This window comes from Colletotrichum truncatum (assembly GCF_014235925.2).
Source record: "Colletotrichum truncatum strain CMES1059 chromosome Unknown Contig_0004, whole genome shotgun sequence".
Taxonomy (NCBI): domain Eukaryota; kingdom Fungi; phylum Ascomycota; class Sordariomycetes; order Glomerellales; family Glomerellaceae; genus Colletotrichum; species Colletotrichum truncatum.
This window is the reverse complement of record NW_027222401.1, coordinates 1058008-1070811: the sequence shown is the minus strand read 5'-3', so window position 1 is coordinate 1070811 and position 12804 is coordinate 1058008. Positions and strand designations below refer to the sequence as shown.

Genomic DNA, 12804 nt, shown 5'->3' with positions numbered 1-12804 from the left:
GTCCAGATTGAGCCCAGGCCCTGGACGCCTAGCATGGGTACAAGGCCGGCTATTTGTCCCTTCGTGTTCACTTGCAGATGTAGTTGCGCCACCTGAGAGGAATCCATGGCCAGATTGGAGGGACCATATGAGGAGCCAACCCGACATGGTTAGGGAGGCACAACACACCTCCAGGCGAGCTCTCAGCTTGGCTTGGCCCTTGGGAGATTTGGCGCACCTGATGGGTGGCCTGGCAGGGCAAGCCTCATTCGGGGCACCATGCCGAGCAACGCCATTCTGGCAGGGCAAAAGGGAGCGTCCTCGTAATCACGGTTGGGATGGGAGACTGAGTCGGTGGCGTTCTATCAAAACGGGGATCGGTGGATACCGCATTCTTTGACATTGGCATGTTAGTGATGGTTGATGCTTCGCGGAGGTGGCGGAGGAGGAAGACTGGCCGGAGGGAAACTAACTTAGTGGTTAATAGTCACTCCCCATAAACGTCCGCCTCGGGCTTAGTCACTTCCTCTCGGCTGCTCCCTCAGCGGCTTTGTTCTGAACCAATTGTCTCGATACGGCATACCGCTGGAATGTTTACATCTATTTCTGCGGCTCAGCAAGACAAATAAACATTGATGATGATACACAGAAGACGATAAATGGTAATTATTGAATGACAATCACAACGCCCAAACACCACATCTCAAACACCAAGCCTAGTAGTCTTCACTGCCAGCTATGTTTATGGGTATTTCAAGTCCTTAACATGCCCGACACGTGCAAATTGAAATTCGATGGATCAGTATCAACCACAGCCGTGCCCTTGCTCTTCTTCAGGAAACAGTTTCCCGAGAATCTCTGCACGAGATCGGTGAGGTCGGCGTGGAACTGAACGCCGGCGCAAGCATTAGAGCCGCCTTTCGATTTGTGCGAGGCACACGCCAACAGACAGTCGTCAAGAGAGTATGCTACGAGGGCGACGATGTCGAGGTTCGATCCGTTGTTGTCCACCCCACAATTCAGGTCAAAATGGAACGTCTCATCTCCAACAATCACCGAGGACGTTGTGCCTGTAAGTCTTGGGCAGTCGAGTGCCAGCACACCTGTCGTCGGTACTGAGGGGTGAGGACTTGTCGCTGTGGCCGTCGTCGGTACTGAGGGGTAAGAACTTGTCGCTGTGGCCGTCGTAGCCCCTGTTGCGACAGGTGTTGATTGTGCTTCTTCTTGGGCTCGTCTAGTATCATGAGTTAGCTTCGCGACTTTCCCAATACTGATAGAAGTAGGCCACCTACTTCCTAGCTTCAGCGACCGCCAATGAACCACCAACGCCTCCGCCGATAGATCCTCCGATGATCACTATCGCTAGGATGACCGCAAGGATGAATGTTGAGCGCCTTAGACCGCATATCTTCTTTTCCGGCGGTGGATGCTGATATTGTGGTTGGAAACAGTAGGCGTGCCCAGCGTCATGTTGAACATGATCCGGAACGTATTGCGGCGATACCGCCTCTATTCCGTGATCAACTTCCCTGGCTAGTATCTTTTCTTCAACGCGTCTAGGTTCGAACCTTTCGTCGTTCATTGTCGCGGTGGACTGGGGCGTCGCGCACCTGATGAAGAGGAGAAAATGCCACACTCGACCTGAAAGGGCTAGAGACTCCTGGTCCTTCAACTGGTTACCCTAAACAACCTTATATGCATACAAATGGGCTTGTAACTGTGTCATACCCCTGGGAGCTCATGTCGGTTATGCATAGTCGTCTTGGATGTTACCACGACCGGCGCTTAGGGGAGGCGCGGCGGCAACCAAAATCTCGAAGCAGAATCGTGCTTCCACCGGATTAAATACGGTCAGGAGCTTGAAACATGGCAATGATTGCAATCGTTTGATGAAATGCTTTATTTCATTGTATCTGACCTTCAACTGAACGCGTTCGGGTTCTTCGAAATGTCTGCACTGTACTTGTATTTTGCTGGCCATGACCTTGGGGTGGTTCGTTTGCCAACAAGACTGTTGGTTAGGTCGTATACCAACCCTGCCACTCACTAGCCTTCCCAATTAGTCTTCCATGTAATAAAAAGCAAACAACTGTAGCTGTGCCGCAGGTTAATGTCTGACCTGGCTAAACTGGGAAACCAACAAATCCCTCCCTCTGGGGTCACCAAGAAGATCTTTCGCCCTGATTCATTCAACGTTTGCACCCGGAGCTCCGGTCCTGCGTTGCACTATCATGTGGTCGGCGCAGATGGCCCGGCGTCCAGTCCTGCAGTTGTCTTTTCCAGCTCGGTGACCTTTTGTCCTGCGATTCCATCCCGGTTTGCCCTCCACACACCATCTTCGCCGTGAAATTCCTCCCTCTTCCAAACTTCGACTTTGGCTTTACATTCCTCCAAAGCCTCCTCGCCAGCCCTCCAGGCCGCCTGTCGGTGCGGCGAAGACACTGCGATTAAGATGCTCTCTTCCCCGATGGGTACGGTGCCGAGGCGATGAATCATGGCCACACCCTTCAGGCCGTGCTTCTCGAGCATGTTCTTAGCGATGGAGAGCATGGTACGCAGAGCAAGGGGTGTGTATGCGCTGTATTGTAGTTCTTTTACGGGTTTATCGCCAAAAGAGTCGCGCGTCGTGCCGGAGAAGAGCACGATTGCGCCGGCTTGTGGTGAGCGCACTCGGTTCATGATAGCCGTGGCGTCGAGAACATCATAGGTGAGGGCAACATAGCAGGCGCCCTCAGAGACCTCCCACGGTCCTTGGCCTTGAGTCTCCATAGGTTGTGATGAGTTTGTTATGGCCCAGATATGAATGTTTTGTAGGTGTCTTCCTCGTCACCGATGACGTTGTGAGCGTGCCAATGAGTTAGTGCGGGCGCCCCGTCAGTCGAACAGCGGGGAAGGCTACAAAGCCAGTTGAGGGTAGCTGTCACGTAGGTGAAAATGGAAGAATATGAGGGAAATTTGTACAATTATCTCTTAATCATAAGATTACTATTACTCCATCACTTGACTACCGTTACTAAGTCCAGTCTCCGGGTTGGAATATCCTCGGAGACGGAGAGCAGCGGGGGAACTTGACATACATGAATACATAGGTACAACGATTTGACGCACAGATCACCCGTTATCAGTTGTTATCGAACCCTCGTGACTAAGCATTTCACTCCCTAGCTTGAGGGACTTTACTTTGCGGATAAGGCCAGGCAGCCGGCAACTGGCGAGGATAATGAGTACAGCACCGGCAGGGTTGAGCTTCTTCCGACAAACGCAGCAGGTGGATCGTCCCTTCTTCAACCTCATTGTTTCTTACAAAACCCAGGACAGATCCTGGCTACGCCCAATATCCGATTACATTAAAAGGCACGGTCTAGTCGCTACCTCCTCGGGGACAGCGCTGTGCCTTACCTCGTTTTCCTTCGGTTTTTATTTTTATTTTTTTGTATCTTCCCTTTCCGAAACGAATCCCAACTCATCCCGCTCCTCCGAGTTAGTACGCATTGCGCCCACGCCCCATCCTGCGATCCGCGAACATGTACGAGGACACCCATCGCTCGAGGGAGAGGGGACCGTACGACCGACGAAGATCCCCTCCGCGAGATCATCAGCAGTATTCAAACAACGACGCCTATCGCACGCGGCAGGGTAAAGAGACTAAGCTGAGCCTGCGGGGGACATGACCATCCGCAGAATATCTGGCTGGTTTGAGCTTCCGCTAACTTTCCCACGGGCCGACGAGACTTTTCTAGATCTCCCCCCAGGAACGGCCACCACGAGCTGTCCTACGACGACGAGGAGATCCGCAACCAGGATCAGGAACGTAACCGTGATCGAGGAGAATACCGCTCTAGAGACTACGACCGCTACCACGATGGATCGGCGCATGAGGCCTACCAGCCACGTCCTGGATCGAGAGATCAAGGCAGTCGTGGGGATATCCCTCTGGATCGCCGTGATGAAAACTCTGAGGTACTTCACCCACATGACGGCGACGACCGAGGACCACGTCGTTACGATCGAGGTGGCCGGGGCTACTCTCGCTCTTACTACGACGATGGCACTGGCCGCGATGATGCCCGACGTGGTCCTGACGAGGATTTTCGTCATTTTCCCACCTCTCCAGGTGGCAGCCCAGGTCGCTATCCTCGTCGCGATCGTTCTACATCGCCTCTTCGACAAGCTGGTACTCCGAGTGATACTGTGATTCTAGAGGGCCTGCCTCTTGGGCTATCAACGGAGGACGTCAAGGACTGCCTTTTCCGACAAGCTGATTTATCACGATACCCCAATGTTGAAATCCGTGTTCCATTTGGCCGAGGTGAGCGCAAACAACTGCACAAATTGCATTGATCCTCTCTAACACGTCTCAGGCCAACGCCGTGCGTTTGTGCAGTTCGAGCAGGTTGATGATGCTGTCGACTTTGTCAAAGAGAACTACCCCAAGCTTATGCTTGATTTTGCGGGTATGGTGGATGGTGACGCCGACGGCATGACTTCCATCTACGTCCATTACGCGAGAAACCGCGATGACGGCGATCGAGACAACAGGGCCAACTTTTCGACCAACTGGACATGTCCGGTCTGCGACTTTTCAAACTATCCGACCAGAAATCGTTGCAAGAACTGTGGCGGTCCTCCAATCGGTAGGTCTTTCTGATATCTCATTTCTGGGCGTCTAGCTGACTGGAACAGACCCGTCACAATATCGCCACCTTTTAACCGGTGAGAGCGATGCGGCTGATACGCCCTCTCAGATTCTGGTGTTCTTCCCGTTAGCCTCCTCCGTCACCGAGGACGTTCTCGCCGCAGGTGCTGCGAAGTTGGAACTCGCACAGAAACCAGCGGCCCCGAGGAACCCTGGAGACCCGCCAAAGCTCAAATCCACTGCGCCGACCGGCGACGCTTCTGGTTACGGCGCGAGGCCAGGTTCCTTGCACCGCATATTCTTGATGCGAGACCAGGAGACAAACGAATCATTCAATTTCGGATTCGCAGAGTTCTGGACCGTTGAGGATGCCCTGGCTGCGCAGCAGAAGTTCAAGATGATGCGCGAGTTTACCATTGCCTCCAAACCAGTTACGGTCTCGACTATCCACCTGGGCGTCTTTGTGCCAGAGTTGAGAGAAGTCACACGTGCAATCGAGCACGTTTCATTCAACCCGCTCTTCAACCCGACCCTACGGGTCAAGTACTGGGAGCCTCATGTTTTCCCCAGTCAGAAGATCATAACAGAGACGCCCCCAGGCGGCCTATCTGTCAATGACAAGACGGATGTGAACGACGAGTCCAAGAAGAGTAAGAAGCGCAAGGCTGACGCAAACTTGTCGTCTTCGACCATCAAGAAATCAGCACCAATGGCTGGGCAAATGGCTTTCTGGCAGAGACGACACGATGAGATTCACGAGGGCAAGCGAGCTGCAGACCAAGGTTCAGGCTCTGAAGGCGGTGGTGACGAGCGTGCGCCAGTCAAGATCGCCTTATCCGGACCAAACGCAATCCCAAGTGGCCCGATCAAGATATCTTTGACCGGAGCATCTCTATCTAACCCCCCTCCTCCGCCAGCAACATCGCCGCCAAAAGAGCCCATTGCTGCACCTCCTGCCCCGCCCCCAACTGGTGCTGCAAGTCCTGACCAAGCTGCTTCACCCACACCTGCAGTGTCTTATGTCGATCGGGAAAAGGTGTGCTGCCTGCTTTGCATGATGAAGTACAAATCTTTGGATGATCTCAACACGCACGAAAAGTCAAGAAACCACAAGAACGCAATGGCAGACGAAGAGAAAGTCAAGGCAGCCAAGCCCCGACTGGCGGCTCGGGACAAGAGAATGGGGAAGCAGACAGGAGAGCAGGCAAAGAACGAGGATTCGGCGCCTCAGTACCGGGACCGCGCAAAGGAGCGCAGAGAGGTGTACAGCCAACCCGCGAAACCTAAGGTCGCGCCCCAAAGCGGCAAGCCAGGACGCAAGGACGACAAACCCGCTCGTCCGCCCGCCGAGAAAACACCGCCCCCGCAGCAGTCCAAGGGTGCCGGCATGCTAGCCAAGATGGGATGGAGCACTGGACAGGGACTAGGCGCCAACGGCGACGGACGCACCGAAGTGATTGCGACGCATGCGTACCAGGAAGGCGTCGGTCTCGGTGCGGAGGGCGGAAACTTGGGCGACGCAGCGGAGTTGGCCCAGCGCAAGACGAAGAACAGCTATGCCGAGTACGTGAACACGGTGCAGGACAGAGCCAGGGAGCGATACAACAAGATGAACTAGGGCCACAGGCTTAAGCAGCTGAAGAAAAAGACAGTTGCCCATTGTAATTTTATTATTATTATCATTTGCTTGTTACGACCAAACAGTGGTCTGTTGCGATTTGCACAATACACAAGAGCTTGTTACAAAAAATTGTTGCCAATATTGTGGTCTCATGTTTGTTTTTCCGATGGTGTGTAGTAACAGAGGACTTGCCAAGTCAATTCGAAGGAAGTACTGCAAACTGAAATTGGTCCCATTCATCAACCCTTTATCCCTTCAACGACCACAATTACACACGTACTCCAAGATCGTATAGAAGCAGTCTGATAATTACACTATGGCTTCGGTCATCTGAATTGTAAAAGATTGGGGTATAAAAGTCATGGACCATGAAACCTGAAAGTCATGAAGGCAATGTCAACATGCGTCACCATGCCCAAGTAATGCTAAAACATGCAGTTTTTGTCTACTTTGAAGTTTAGAGTTGAATTTATTCAAGTGATTGAGCGAAGCTCTACAGTTTACGCAAACTAGCAATCCACAATCTTGAGGCGCCTCTGCACGTCTTCCGGAAGTTCCTCCTTCTTCACAATCCCCATGAGCACACAGTCTCCAAGGAAGAAGAACGCACGATCCTGGGCGTAGCTCAGGTAATCGTACTCGTCTCCTTCCTCAGCCTCGGCTTCAGCCGCAGCCTTCACCTCTGCCTTGGCGCTCTCGTCGCCAGCGGCGGCGGCTGCCTCGTTTTGAGCCTGCTTCTCCTGCTGCTCTTTCTCCTCCGCAGACTCGAAACCGGGCACCTTGGCTTGGATGACACCCCATGCGACCCACTGGGCGCTGTTGATGCCACGCCACAAGCGAGTCTCCTCGTACAACTCCTTGACCTCTGCCTCAATCGCCTCCTCCGCGCGGCGTTCCTCGTCTTTCCAGTGGCCTGGGGGCACGCGAGCGTCGAGCATGAACTCGACAATAGAGCTTGAGGAGCTGGTAGGCAGCAGGGCGGGTGTGCTGCTGCCGTCGGCAGGGGCGAGGCGCGGGGTGGAAGCACCACCGTGAGGATATTGCGGGCGGTGCTCAACATATGCCTTGAGGAAGCGGCGCTGCTCCTGAATGGTGGGGTAGCGAGCCGTGTTGCAGAGATAGGGGGCAGCTTCGTAGTGATAGTCGTAGGCCCACTCAGTAAAGTGGTTTGCAAACTCGAGGCCGGGGACGTTGGCGGCGGCGTATTCAAAGTCAATCACGATAAGCTGCTTGTGCTCATTTGCTGGTTGAAGAAGTGGCGACTTTTCATCATCTGGCCGCATACGAAGAATGTTACCATATTGGGTCTACCGGGAGTGTCAGTATTTTTTGTGTTGTCAGAAACTTATTAGGGGTGAGGGGACTCACATCATTGTGGGCAAAGACGAGGCGCTCACGAATTCCCTGAGAGCCTTTGTAGGCCTTGATGACCAACTCACGGTACCTATCATAGTACTCCTTGAACTTGTTCCATTCCACTCCGCAGACGAAACCTTCGCCGCGGAAGACGCAAGAACCTCGGCGTACGTCTTCGTCAAGAACAAGAATCTTCTTCTCGACATTACCGAGCCAAGAATCCCAATTCTTGAACACCGCAGCGCCTTCGTCCTTCTCCTTCTCTAGCACGTCGATACCGTCGTGAAGCTCTCTCATGCGCTTGGCAATCTGCTTCGACGTATCCGGATCCCGCAAGTCGTTGGATGTAAGAGTAATGGAGTTGAAATACTGTTCGAAGCGGCCATTGGTGAAGCAACCGAGAAGTCTGGGGCCAATCTTCTTCCGTGCCAGTCTTCGAAGTACACTGAGTTCATTCTCACGGTCGATGAGGTGCTCCAATCCGTAGATACGAAGCAGAAGCTTGGGCGGGGATGGTCTGCCGGAGGCCGCGTCTTGAAGGTCTTGGGGAGGTGACACCACATACACAGCGTTGGTCAAAGCTCCGCTAAGGCGCTGGACGGAGAGGCTGTTGCCACAATCGAGAGGCACCCTTCTCCAACCTTTGATCTTGAGAGTGTGAGCCAGGCGAACAATTTCGTTCTTGAAGGTGGCCCAGGCCTTTTCCTTATCGTCTGCCTTGCCACTCAGGGACAGGTCGTCGGTGCTTTTGCCAGCATTGTAGCTAAGGGTTTTGGAGTTGTCGAGAACGGCGTCACAGGTGGGAACGATAACATCACCGTCAATGTAGTCGGTGTCGGAGCTCGCGGTCCTATGGATCATGCTACGTGAAAACGACTTCTTACGGCCAGAAGTGCGTCTGCCAATGCGAGGACTCAAGTGGGAAACAGAGTTGATGCCCATGGACGCCATGCTCTCCTCAATAATCTTTTGCAGTCTGTCAAACGAGACGTCACTAGAATCGGAGTCGATGGAGTCTGACCGAGAGCGAAGAGTGTGCTGGGCATCAGGCTGAGACTCAGTGGCAGGCTGGGCTTCGGCCTTGGATTTAGACTGCGGCGAACGACGACGAGGTGAGGTCTTGCTCTTGCGCGCAGCCTTCTTATTCCTTTCGTGCTCCAGCCAGTCACTCAGCTGTGAGAGCAGTTTCTGACTCTGGTACAAGTGCCTCTGACCATGGCGATGCTGATGTTGTTGGGCAGCAACATCCTCAGGCGACTGTACTGGTTCTAGAACTGGGGAGCCCCGAGAGGAGGAGTCTGATAGACCAGGTAGGCGGCCAGTCAATCTCTTAGCCATGCTGGCGGCGTACTGTCTCTTGTGATGAGCTTGGTGCTCAGCAGTAGGGGGTGGTGCTACAGCGGCTTCTGGCTCCGCGATTTGGACGACTGTCAAGGTGTTAGCAAGTTATGACCTATTAAGTCGCAAGCCCAGCGATGATACCGGTCCATCAAGTTCTGTCTGTGGTATGTACGATGCAAACATGCGCGGAGCATCACTAAGTGATCCGGAGCAAGCATGGGCGAGAGAGGCTACCGCGGCTGACTGCCATCGATGTGAACCCTTTCCTCCCTTTTTTCACTTCTTTCTCTTCTCATCATTTTTAAAAAGTTCACACAATACCACTTGATGCGGGTGCCGGGCCTGCAAACTTCAGGTTAAGAGGGGCGAGCCGAATGCGCAGAACTGACCTTTACCAGGACTTGCGACGGAATTGTCTTCGTCGGTTTTCATGGCTGACCGGAGGGGCAGACCGTTGGGGTTGGGCGATGAGGACATTGTGACGAGTGGCCGGTGCAAGGCAAAGCAGGCTTTATGAGGCGTGTCAAAGTTGTACTAGTCACTGGGCCAGAGACACAGCGGCTTGGCTTGTGTGATGCCGGATGCAGTGGTCGGTGAAGAATGCGGGCAGTTACTCGAAGACTGAGGTGAGAGGTGACAGATTGCGGCTGGCGCTCGGGGCAAGTCAGGGACGATAGAAGGTCTTATCAGGCCAACGTCGAGGGGTATTCGTGGGGCAAAGTCCAATACGGGATGGACCCCGACTGTTATGACAGGATAACAGGGCAGCACTATGGGGGCAAAAGTCTTGGAAACGGTCCCGAGGAATAAGACAGGACGGGATAATGGGTGCAGGTTTTTGAAGGGCGGTTTTCTTATGTTTCTTAGGCAAACCAAGGAATGCGGGGAGGGTTAAGAGTGAGTTGAGAGAACTGGTCCAAGGTTGGTTGGAGAGAGAGGTTCAGACGACCTTGAAGATAAAAAGATGAAATAAAATTGAGCAAAGTCAGATGAAGTAAAAGGGAAACTTGTCGTGTGGTGCGCAGTTGCAAGAAAATCAGGGTCACATTTTCCCGAAAAACCCCAAAGGAACTTTACCAGAGAAGAGAAACTGCAGCTGCATGGGCAGGGCAGGCATGCTCAGGTAGGCAGGGGAAGAGGCAGGCGCAAGACAGATGGAAGGAGAAGGAGGGGTGGCCAGAAGCGAAGGAAAGACCGACACCCGGTTCCTTCCCTTCCCCTCCAGCTTGTGTTGCCGCCCCAAGAAAGAACGAGTCTCGTGGGCCGTTTACTATTTGGTTGACCGAGCCGTGGGGAGGAAAGGAGGAGCCTACAGGGAAGGAGCAGCAGGGGATAGGGGCCACCTGCCTGCGCAATGCGCTGCTGGTGCTGCTACTGCTGCTGTTGCTGGTGCTCTTGCTGCTTCTGCTTCTGCCTTTGCTACTGCTCCTGCACGGAAGGCGGTGGGGATTCCATAGAGTTAGTTGACTTGGGCTAGGTAGGTCAGGTGCATGTTGGTGGGGCTTTTTCGATTCGCTTCACAGGCACAGACCACACTGGAAGTTCTCGCTTGGGTCCCCTGAGGAAAAGCACAGAAATTCCATTCTTTTCCAATCATTGAGTCTCATTTTCTCTCTCCTAGGAACCCCCTTCCCACCCCCTGCTGCTGGCCAATGCCACCAAACTCAGATCCCATGATCTGCACATGTCGCTTTCTTATCGCGCCTAAAACGCTGATATGCGGCTTTGTGCGATATAACTTCAAACGATGATGTAGCGATGTAGTCTAGTGTTTTGGCAGGTTTTCCTAACACACCGCAAAACCCAGAAGACGCCTCAGCCCAACGCCACGCTACCACTACGCAACTTCGCTATGCACCATGTCAAACCGTGACGTCAATGGACCCTGTCATCCAGTCGGGAGCTCCCGACCCTTGTTCGCGACCTCTTCGTCTTGCATGTGACGTACCGACTTGAACACAGCCGGTCCAACTCTGAACCAACCATAACCAGACCTACCATCCATGTACACACTGACTATCAACCTGTATTGTATTTGCATATAGAGATACATAGTGTACAGGAACTGACTGGTCAATCATGGGCTCCAACATGACCACGCGCCATCCTGCTGTCACCCCTCGCTCGTGGCACAGCAAAATCTCGGGCAACTAAGCCACCCCAATACACGTCTTTCGTCTTCTTCAGCTAAACTTTAAACAACAATAAGCCGAGTAACTTGATTCTAAATGGTCACTGGCCGTCCCTCCCTCTTCAATGCCCATTCGACTGCTGCCTTGACGTCGTCTACGGTCATCTTGGGCTTATGCGTAGGCTCGCCTCTCTCCTGGCTCCAGACGCCCGTCTTCACCAGTACCGAAGCCCACTCAGTCTCGTCATTGCTAAAATCGTTGGCACCCCGAATATCGCTTTCAGGGTTATCGCCCACCATGTATACCGTCTTCAGCGGCGCAGCCCCTTGCTTGCCACTCTTGCCCAGCAACGCCTGACGGTGCGAGTTGAGCACCCGCTCAGCGTACTTGTATGTCGTCGGGAACGGCTTGCCAAACACAGTCCGCTGCAACTCCACGCCGTTGGTCACCTGCGACCAGACCCCGGCAACAGCTGCCTGGAACGCTCCCTGGCCGAAACGTGGTTGGTGGTATGTCGTCGACCAGAAGAGGTCAGCGTTGGAGAAGATGAGAGGCGGCTGGCCGTCTTGCTGCCATCCGTTGTTAGGCAGCGACTTGTCGCCGTTCTTTGGGGAGTACGTTCCCAGAATTCCATTACGTGATAGCAGCATGTCCACGATGATTTGAATGTCCAGCGCCCAGTCGCGCGGATCGTTGAACACGAACATGGCATCAATCTTGAGTGCGTCCTCATCGCGCATGTTGCCAGCATGAATCGGCTTGGGCAGCGGCTCGTGCGTCTCGGCGTAAACCTGCTTCATGAGGCGTTCAAAGGGGAAGACATCGGGGTGCGCATTAATAATGTCTGCCGGAGTCACCACGTTCTTGAAACCATACCTGGCGCGGTCGTCAACATAACAGTCGGATCTATGTGGGGTTCAACTTACAGCCTTGCAATCTCTCGGCACTTCTTGGCATCAGCTCCTGTCACGAAGATGGTCTTGTCACCAAGGCCTTCCGGGCCTTGAACCAACTCCTGGAAGGGAGTGTGTGACTGGACAAAGTTATCCACCGATAGTTGCACGCCAAGCTTGTCGCTGAGGTCCTGGACACGGACGGCCTCGGGCTTGCCGCCTCCATTCGTCAAGAGAATAAAGGGGATGTTGTTGTCATGGAGGAATTGCAGTGATTCAGCAGCTCCAGGGATGGGCTTGGCCACGTGCAATAAAACACCGTCAATGCTGCAGCTGTTAGTAGTTTGTTCCTTAACTTTGATACGAGATATTTCAATAGCAGGTGGGCATCTCCTGTAGCTCAGTATAGGGGTTGACTCACTCAAACGCGAAAGCAAAAGAGGGCGTCTCGCCAGCTTCAAAAACACGCTTCTTGCTGCTAAAGCACCGCTTCGATCCCGCGAATCGGAGTCCCTCTGTCGCAGCAGCCCGGACGGGCGGCAACCTACTCAACCCCGCAAACCCCCTCTCGTGGCGGCCGATGCCCGTCGACGCGACTCGGGGCGGAGCTTGCGGTGTCGAGCTCACAAACGGCCTGGCCAGCCGTCCAAGGCTGGAAACCCTAATAGTCTGCCTCATTTCTGTGTTATTCTTAAGTTCTCCTGCCAAAATTTCAACGGCGTACAATACCCCGCATTGCTGGGACGAAAAGCTGGGGAAAGATATAAAGAGCGTGTGGTTGATTAGGTAGAGAAAGATGGGATGGTTGAGGCTTGCGAGCTGGCACAGATAAGCATTGAGCTCTAA

At 53.5% G+C, this 12804-nt stretch overlaps 5 protein-coding genes across 5 annotated transcripts; 1 reads left to right on the top strand and 4 right to left on the bottom strand.

The window, feature by feature from the left end:
- Nucleotides 1–732: 732 nt before the first annotated feature.
- On the bottom strand, nucleotides 733–1561 carry CTRU02_207089 (uncharacterized protein; the record flags this gene model as incomplete). Its single annotated transcript, XM_070204833.1, has 2 exons — nucleotides 733–1243; nucleotides 1272–1561. 2 exons carry the CDS (start codon nucleotides 1559–1561, stop codon nucleotides 733–735), a joined length of 801 nt encoding a protein of 266 aa, XP_070061366.1.
- Nucleotides 1562–2208: 647 nt separating this feature from the next.
- Nucleotides 2209–2748, bottom strand: CTRU02_207088 (molybdenum cofactor synthesis protein 2b; the record flags this gene model as incomplete). The annotated part of the gene is made up of 1 exon (XM_036719532.1): nucleotides 2209–2748. The coding sequence occupies one exon, from the start codon at nucleotides 2746–2748 to the stop codon at nucleotides 2209–2211; it is 540 nt and encodes a 179-aa protein (XP_036589239.1).
- Nucleotides 2749–3503: 755 nt separating this feature from the next.
- CTRU02_207087 (RNA-binding protein) lies at nucleotides 3504–6233 on the top strand (the record flags this gene model as incomplete). The annotated part of the gene is made up of 5 exons (XM_070204832.1): nucleotides 3504–3615; nucleotides 3680–4288; nucleotides 4341–4613; nucleotides 4663–5511; nucleotides 5533–6233. The coding sequence occupies 5 exons, from the start codon at nucleotides 3504–3506 to the stop codon at nucleotides 6231–6233; spliced, it is 2544 nt and encodes an 847-aa protein (XP_070061365.1).
- A 512-nt stretch (nucleotides 6234–6745) lies between these two features.
- Nucleotides 6746–8930, bottom strand: CTRU02_207086 (choline kinase; the record flags this gene model as incomplete). The annotated part of the gene is made up of 2 exons (XM_036719534.1): nucleotides 6746–7543; nucleotides 7605–8930. The coding sequence occupies 2 exons, from the start codon at nucleotides 8928–8930 to the stop codon at nucleotides 6746–6748; spliced, it is 2124 nt and encodes a 707-aa protein (XP_036589241.1).
- A 2227-nt stretch (nucleotides 8931–11157) lies between these two features.
- On the bottom strand, nucleotides 11158–12636 carry CTRU02_207085 (uncharacterized protein; the record flags this gene model as incomplete). The annotated part of the gene is made up of 3 exons (XM_070204831.1): nucleotides 11158–11941; nucleotides 11992–12285; nucleotides 12380–12636. The coding sequence occupies 3 exons, from the start codon at nucleotides 12634–12636 to the stop codon at nucleotides 11158–11160; spliced, it is 1335 nt and encodes a 444-aa protein (XP_070061364.1).
- Nucleotides 12637–12804: the final 168 nt, after the last annotated feature.